Source organism: Pan paniscus, chromosome 22, assembly GCF_029289425.2.
Source record: "Pan paniscus chromosome 22, NHGRI_mPanPan1-v2.0_pri, whole genome shotgun sequence".
In the NCBI taxonomy this organism is placed as follows: Eukaryota; Metazoa; Chordata; class Mammalia; order Primates; family Hominidae; genus Pan; species Pan paniscus.
Genome location: NC_073271.2, coordinates 28,894,659 through 28,903,610, shown reverse-complemented (window position 1 = coordinate 28,903,610; position 8,952 = coordinate 28,894,659). Strand labels below are relative to the sequence as shown.

The window sequence follows — 8,952 nt, the reverse complement described above, 5'->3', positions numbered from 1 at the left end:
ATTTCTCTTCTCATTTTCATCTTCTTTCTCCTACTCCTTTTCCTCTTGCTCCAAAAATCAGAACTTAGATGAATACCATTCAAGCTATGTTTAACTACATTAGGGGCTAGCCTGGGAATTTACTCACCACTTACAACATTATTTCTATTGTTAAAAGTGCTCAAATTATTAACAGATAATTAACAAAAAAAATCTAAGGCTCAATCCATTTGGAAGGTTAAGATTGCAAAGTGAAGGCATTTTATATGACACGGTTAACACAAAATGATTTTATGTGTGCTGATAAAAGGAACCAAAGCAACATACTTTTGAAAAAATTAAATGGATTCATTATTGTACAAAGAAAATTTTCCCTCATAGAGACGCAACTTGCCATTAAAGTGGACTGTAAAGAATCCATGGCTTGGGAGGCCGAGGCAGGCGGATCACCTGAGGTCGGGAGTTCGAGACCAGCCTGACCAACATGGAGAAACCCTGTCTCTACTAAAAATACAAAATAAGCCAGGCATGGTGGTGCATGCCTGTAATCCCAGCTACTCAGGAGGCTGAGGCAGGAGAGTCACTTGAACCTGGGAGGCGGAGGTTGCAGTGAGCCAAGATTGCGCCACTGCACTCCAGCCTGGGCAACAAGAGCAAAACTCCATCTCAAAAAAAAAAAAAAGAAAAGAAAAAAAAATCCACTGCAATTGTGATACAAATGTTTAAACCTGGAGTGGAATGAATTTGAAACATTATTGCATTCATGATACCATAATGATAAGAAATAGTCCATGACTTAACAGGATGTCCTGGGGTTGATGACTTTAGATCACATACATCACTTTTTTTTTTTTCACTTAACCTTAACATAGAGTAACTGAAATAACCTGCAATTTCTACATTTGCTTAATTGGTGGGGGATTTAGCCATTCAGGCTAATTAGCATGAGCCCATGTCAGTGTTTAAATTAGGCCAAAACAAAGACCAAAGTATGAATTTTAATAGAAAAATGTGACCTCATTACTGACATTGTACTGCAGATAATGTTAAAGTGAAAGAAAAGAATAAGGAAAAGGGGAAAAAGGAGGAAAAAGGAAAGCAAGAAAAGACAAGTGAAAAGATTAGTAATATATTCATTGTCATTAGTTACTGAAAATATAACAAATTGAATTTTAATAATTTTTATTAATAAAGTATAAAATTAAATGATGATAGAAAGTATATGCCTCCTATAAATATCTTCCATTTGGTAGCTTTTAATAGTTTCAAAGCCCTTTCACATATGTTTTAAGTAAGTCTTTTGAGAAATACTTGTGAGTTAATGGGACTTAAACCAACAGAAAAGGAAAGCTAATTTAGTTATAAATCAAGCCTGAGGTTTCAGATTTCTGGACTAAAAATCTGGTTCAGTTTGTGCTGCTGTGGGATGAAGAATGGGCAGAGAAAATCCACAGTGCAGGCATGGGGATAAATGGCATTTGGCACTTAGCTGCAGGGTTTGGGGGACAACAGGGAGTGGTGGGATGGTGGTTAAGTAAGGGTGCATGCCCCACCTGAAGCTCTACAGTGGCTCAGCTCCAACTGAGTGTTGTCATGGGAAAATCTGATGGGGCCAGATCTGATCCTTCAGAGAATGAGGAATTCCAGGTTGTTATGTGAATTCTCACAATTTGTAAATGTCGGCTTGCCATTCAGCTTTTTTGTTTGTTTGTTTTAAATAATATCATGTGGGTCAAACAAACTATGTTAATGGTACCCATCTGGCCTGGGGCTAGTAGCTTATTGCCTCTGGCCAGTGGTGTGCTAATAAAAGTTTAACCACCAGCTCTCCAACAAAAAAGGGAGGTGGGCTGCTCTGCCTATGCAGTAGCCATGCTTTTATTCCTTTACTTTGTTAATAAACTTGCTTTCACTTTACTCTACGGTCTCGCCTTGAATTCTTTCTTATGTGAGATCCAAGAACCCTCTCTTGGGGTCTGGTTTAGGACCCCTTTCTGGTAACATCTTTATGGCAACCACAAAGGGATGATACTAAGGAGACCCCTGACCCAAAGGAAATAGACCAACACTGATTGGCTGACTTTGGAGTCAAGGAAACCTTTCTTTTGAGCTATTGACAGCTTTCAACAATTGCATAAATTACGCTCCTGTGAACAAAATTTGAAGCATGCTTGTTTCTCTCTACCTAATTTCTCCAAAATCTGGAAACTAGTTATATCACTTTTAGTCAGAGTTATGAATGGCCCTCACCATATGGACTTTCTCTGACTGAACTCCTCTCTACCCTGGATCTGAGACCCTAATAGATAGGCAGGAATATCATCACCTCATTCAGCCTCCAGAAGTTACAAAAGATGGACCTTCATCTCTCTACGACCCTTAGGATTAAGGGTTCTCTTATAAAAGGGAGGGGGGAAATGTCAGAGGCGTTTAAACCAGAGCGACTCCATCTTGTTTAGAGGCTGGGTAAAATAAGGCTGAGGCCTGCTGGCCTGCATTCCCAGCAGGTTAGGCATTCTTAGTTACAGGATAAGATAGGAGGTCAGCACAAAATGCAGGACATAAAGACCTTGCTGATAAAACAGGTTGCAGTAAAGAAGCCATAACCCACCCAAAGCAAGATAGAGATGAAAGTGAACTCTGGTCGTCCTCACTGCTACACTCCAGCCAGCGCCATGACAGTTTACAAATGCCATGGCAACATGGTCTAAAAAGGGGAGGAATCCTCAGCTCTGGGAATTGCCCACCCCCTACCCATTTCCGGAAAACTCATGAATAACCCATCCCTTGTTTAGCATATAACCAAGAAATAACCATAAAAATGGGCAACCAGCAGCCCTCAGGGCTGCCCTGCCTATGGAGTAGCCATTCTTTTATTCCTTTACTTTCTTAATAAACTTGCTTTCACTTTAGTCTTCAAAAAAGTACGCAGATATGTATGTACATAGTTTATTTCAATTTTACGGATGTAAAGAATGTGTAGCACACAATTTACAAATGATAATAAACTATAGATTACTCTTTATTATATACTCTTCGTACATCATTAGTTCTCAAAGAATGCTTTGATTTTTGCCAAACTCTTGTACACAAAGCCAACCTAGGGTTGCAACTGATGAGCATGTATAGTTTTGGTATAAATATTGGTTGAGATTTTCATTTATGTTAGAAGTAAGAGGAAAGTTAAACAACAAAGATATATGTGAGAATGTCACTTGCTAGTCAGTGATGAAAGCAACTTCTTTGCTGAATCAAATAATAGTTTTCAAATACTGGAGGAATATTTTCTCATGTATGGGGACTATTCACAATGTAAGGGCTATGGACATGACACACTTTTAAGTTTAATCTGCATCGTTAACATTTTCTCCATCACACTCAACAAAATCATAAATCACACTCTGATATGTAGTGGTGTAAATACTGCCACCATAATCCAATTTCATGCTACCAAGAGAACATGGAGTTGAGAAAAGACATACAATAGGGCAGCATTATATAGTATTTCCACCCTACCTATACAACAGGCACAACTAACCCCAAAAGCATGAATAATAGTAAAGTGAAGTAAAATAATTAGGAAGTGATAAGTTCTGAGTATTTATTATTTTTGGTTTTGATATAATTTATTTAATTGTAAGTTTACATAATTTGCTTTCAATAATGACTGTGCTTAACAACCAGCTTGCAAATTCCTGAAAACTTACCAATCAGCTTTTATGAGCCAGTACAAGTCCATGCCAATACCCCACTGACTGGAAGAAAGAAATGCTGACGGAACTAAGTAAAGACAATGAGTTTAGAATGTGAAGGATGGCTTGCAGTATTGAAATCCCCAATTTCTCACTTTCCAGAACCAGGGGTGGAAATTTTAGGGGTTTGCACCCACCTTCCATGCAGTAGCCCACTCTTCAACATTGAGAGTCATGATTCTGAAAGCACCAAAGGTGGTAGATGATGAGGTTGTGGAATTTAAGGCCTTGTGAGAAAAATGAGTTAGGGGTTAAAACTCTTGAATGAACCTATGAAAGTCCCTCAAAAGAAAGGAAGGAACAAAGGAATGAAGAAAAGATATAGATAACATTTTATACACATTAAATTAGTAAAAACAGGAATTGGAACCTCCATTTCCATTTCCCAGACTTGCTCACCAATAACTTCAGGGCCTCTGTTTCTCCAGAATTTACAGAACACTTGTAAATTGGATGTGATTTGTTACAAGAATAATGATGTACGGAGGCTTTTTCATTTAACAGAGTCTGATATGGTTTGGCTGTGCCACACCCAAATCTCATCTTGAATTGTAGCTCCCACAATTCCCACAGGTTGTGGGAGGTACCTGGTGAGAGGTAATTGAATCATGGGAGTGGGTCTTTCCCATGCTGTTCTCATGATAGTGAGTTCTTATAAGATCTGATGGTTTTATTAAGGGGAGTTCCCCTGCACACACACTCTTGCCTGCCACCATGTAAGACGTGACTTTGCTCCTCATTCACCTTCAGCCATGATTGTGATGCCTCCTCAGCCATGTGGAACTGTGAGTCAATTAAACCTCTTTCCTTTATACATTACCCAGTCTCATGTGTGTCTTTATTAGCAGTGTGAGAACAAACTAATACAGAGTCACAACTCAAAATGTTGCACAAGGTCATGTTTATCCTACCCAGACTCTAGGAAAGCAATGAGGGAGAGCTGGCTCTACAGAGAGTACATTTCTCCTAAAGACAATTGTAAGACAATATAAATGGCACCATAGATAGACAAATACAGCAGGAAGGATGCCTCAAAGACAGATGCTAAACTAAAAAAAAAAAAAAAAAAAAAAAAAAAAAAAAAGTACTTGCTAATAGTAAAATCATTTAAAAAAATGGAAAGGGAAATTAAGTCAATAAAGGGTGTTAGAAGCACACACACACAAAACAACAACAAAAAATAAAAAACAGACTAGGACGCACACTAAAAACAGTATCATATGTGGTGATGGTATGGGGGCAATTCTTATTTTCTACCTATCTGGGAGAAATATTTATTTACTGGGAGATATATTTATTTTTTGAATAAACATATAATCAAGACTTGAAAGGGCAGGGAGTAGATGATGAGAAATTACTTAATGGACACAAGGTACATTATTCCAGTGATGGACACACGAAAAACCCTGACTTCACCATTATGTAATATATCCATGTAACAAAATTGCACTTATGCCCCCATAAGTTTATACAAATAAAATTTAAAACACACAAAATCACTTTCATAATAGAGAAAACCCAATAAGAGCATTTCTACATACATATTTTATTTTTATTTTTTTGAGACAAGGTCTCACTCTGTCACCCAGGCTAGAGTGCAGTGCCGTAATCTTGGCTCACTGCAACCTCTGCCTCCTGGGCTCAAGCGGTCCTTCCACCTAGGCCTCTTGAGTAGTTGGGACTACAGGTGCACACCACCACGTCTGGCTAATTTTGCAATTTTGGAGAGACTGAGTCTTGCCATGTTGCCCAGGTTGGTTTTAAACTCCTGGACTCAAGCGATCCACCCGCCCCAGCCTCCCGCAGTGCTGAGATTACAAAGTGCATGAACTACCATGCCCAGCCCATTTTTACATAAATAAACAAATGATGCTGGAACAAGTGCTTACTGCTTAAAGTTACAGTCTTACCCCAAGACAAATCTCATAATGTTAAATTAGATAGTATTAAAGTAGAAAACAAAGAGACTAACAATCTAATAGAAAAACGATGAAATAAGCATGCAATTCACTTTAAGATGAAAACAAGTAGCCAATAACCGAACAACAAAAAAATTACCTCTACCCAGAGAAATGCAGCAGGAAACTAATATTTCATCCACTAGATTGGCAAAAAGTAAAGTTATTTGATATTCCATTTTGTCATGCCTGTAGGCAAATAGTCTCTATTTAAGAGAATAAACTGGTACAGTCACTTTGAAGTACAATTTAGGAATGTGTCTTAAAATTTACACAAGCTAGAAAACAACATTTATATTTTTGTATATCTACATAGAGAAGCACCCCCCACACACACATACACATATGCCAGTGAGTAAAAATTCATTTAGCTCTTCATGTACAATAAATGCACTTTTCTGTATGCATTCTATACTTCAATAAGAATTTTTTAAAAAGAAAAGAATGAATAATATGACTAACACTCATGTAATTATCATCCAGAATTGACAAATATGAACATTTTGCCACATTTAAGATTTTTTATGAAAGAAATAAAACACTGTTAGTTTTTAAAAATGCAAAGAAATTATAAACTTTAGTAGGCTTGTTGGTGGTGATAATATTGGTACAACAATTCTAAAACCACTTTGTAGGATTGTGCAAAAGAGTAAATACACTGAAATTTTTGGAGGTCCATCCAGAGTTGTAATGGTAGGAAATATCAAGTGAGGGAAGGAGCAGAAGCCTGGGATTTTGGATTGGAATTAAAGGTATCAGTGCAAACTCATCACTTTTTTTTTCTTTTTATTTGAGACAGGGTGTTGCTCTGTCACCCAGCATGGAGTGCTGCAGTGGTATGATAATAGCTCACTGCAGTCTCGACCTCCTGGGCTCAAGCAATCCTCCCACCTCAGCCTCCCAAGTAGCTGGGACTACAGATGTATGCCATTATGCCTGGCTAATTTTTTTAATTACTTGTAGAGACAAGGTCTCACTATGTTGCCCAGGCAGGTCTCGAACTCGTAGGCTCAAGCAATCCTCCCTTGTTGTGCTGGGATTACAGGTGTGAGCCACTACACCTGGCCAAACTCATGCTTTTTAAGACATATGTCTTAGCTTTATCCTCTGAGAAAGCCTAGAAGCAATGACACCCCTGTGGCAAAGAACACACCTGACACCTAAATTGTGGTTTCTCAACACCATTCCCCATTAAAACAAACAAACAAACAAAAAATAGGGTTTTGAAGAAATGGCTGATTCCAGGGGTCTGGAGAAACAAAAACATAAAGTGAGCTTGAAACATCTTACTGTGACAGAAAGTAAGATAAGGTCAAAAAGTTGATGGAGATGTAGCAAGAGAATGCAGAACCCATCGCAGACAGTTCTACTGGCCAAATTAGGGACAATATGAACATCAAAACGATCAATTACAGAAATGGATTTTAGCATATTGATTTGAAAAAGACTCCATGAGTCTGTACTGTCACTAAAAAAAGTAAAAAAATAAAAAGTGGGAAAGAAGAAGAGAAAGTCTGATTTACAGAACATTGGCAACTAATAAATTTAGAAGGAGTAATAGAGAGTAATACCAAATTACCATTTTGCAAATGCTATAGTAATCATGAATTCTGAAAAGAATCATTAATGGATGCTAAAATGATTGGTTGAAATTCTGAGGAATATTTACACAGTCTAAAATTATCATCATTCCACAGATTACTTATTAATTACAAGTAGGACCTTTACAATGGAGAAAGGTCCGTAACTGAGTGATTAAACTTACCAGGGGTGACCATAGCCAATAACTGAATTGTACATTTTAAAATAACTAAAAGAGTGTAATTGGATTGTTTGTAACACAAATGATAAATGCTTGTGGGGATGGATACCCCATGTGTCTCCATGATCACATTGCATACCTGTATCAAAACATCTCATGTACCCTGCAAACACATACACCTACTATGCACCCATAGAGATAAAAAAAAAAAACTTACCATGGGACAAATTGGCATCATAAGCTGCCTGACATGTTGCATTGAGAACGACACATTACCTAGGTAGGATTTTTCCAAAAAACGTTAAACTTTGTGTAATCCAAATCCAAATAGAGGGTCATTCTGGAGAAGAAAAAAAAAAAAAAACTGATGAGGACGCTTCAAAAATGTCAGTGTTGGCCAGGCGTGGTGGCTCACACCTGTAATCCCAGAACAAGGTGGGTGGATCACCTGAGGTCAGGAGTTCGAGACCAGCCTTGCCAACATAGCGAAACCCTGTCTCTACTAAAAATACCAAAAATTAGCCAGGCGTGGTGGTGCATGCCTGTAATTCCAGCTACCTGGGAGGCTGAGGCAGGAAAATTGCTTCAACCTGGGAGGTGAAGGTTGCAGTGAGCCGAGATCTTGCCACTGCAGTCCAGCCTGGGTGACAGAGCGAGACTCCGTCTCAAAAAATAAAAAATAAAAAAAAGTCAATGAAAGTTAAAAGAAGAAAAAAAGAACGGATAGACTGTTCTAGAATAAAGGAGACTAAATACCCATGACAACTAAATACAATGCACAATCTTTACGAGATCCCAGATTGGGGATAAAACAACAGCTATGAAAGACATTATTGGGATAAGTGAGGGAATTTTGAATATGGACTCGATGTTAGATAACAGTAGTATGTTCATGTAAAACTTCCTGAGTGTGATAACTGTATTATGGGTATGTAGAGAAATGCCCTTGTTCTTAGGGGATACTCACTGAAGTATTTAGGGCTGCAGTATCAGGATGTCTGCAGGTAACTTTGAAATGACTCAGCAAAGATAAAGAGAGAAAGCAAATGTAGCAAAATATTAACAGTGATGAATCTAGGTGAAGGATATGTGAGTAATCGTTGTATTATTCTTGCTGTTATGTGTGTTGGTGTGTTGAGAGAGGGTCTTTCTCTGTTGCCCAGGAAGCAGTGCAGTAGTGCGATCACAGTTCACTGTAACATCTAATTCCTGGACTCAAGTGATTCTTGAGTCGCTGGGACTATATGTGTGTGCCACCATACCCAGCTAATTTTTTTATTTTTAATTTTTTATAGTGATGGGGTCTAGCTATATTGCCCAGGCTAGTCTCGATCTCCTGGCCTCAAGAAATCTTCCTGCCTGGACCTGCCAAGGTGCTGGGATTACAGGCGTGAGCTACCATGCCAGCCTCCTGCTTGTGTTTTGTTTTTTGGTTTTAACCCCGAGACGGAGTCTTGCTCTGTCGACCAGGCTGGAGTGCAATGGTACGATCTCGGCTCAC

The 8,952-nt window shown here is 38.4% G+C and overlaps 1 protein-coding gene across 7 annotated transcripts in view; it reads right to left on the bottom strand.

Annotated features, from left to right (window-relative positions):
- The window catches only part of LOC103787027 (putative uncharacterized protein C21orf62-AS1), a 183,374-nt gene that overhangs the window by 162,789 nt on the left and 11,633 nt on the right, over positions 1-8,952 (bottom strand). For 5 of the 7 annotated variants that reach the window (XR_010111084.1, XR_010111083.1, XR_010111085.1 and 2 more), the window contains exon 2: positions 7,669-7,791. Coding sequence is in view for 2 of the 7 variants with exons in the window: in XM_057300949.2 (XP_057156932.1) it covers positions 3,869-3,958; positions 7,669-7,710 (132 nt within the window). In the remaining 5 variants the exon portion in view is untranslated. Of the gene's footprint in view, positions 1-3,868; positions 3,959-7,668; positions 7,792-8,952 lie in introns of all 7 variants that reach the window. The other 2 variants (XM_057300949.2, XM_057300950.2) reach the window with 1 other exon arrangement.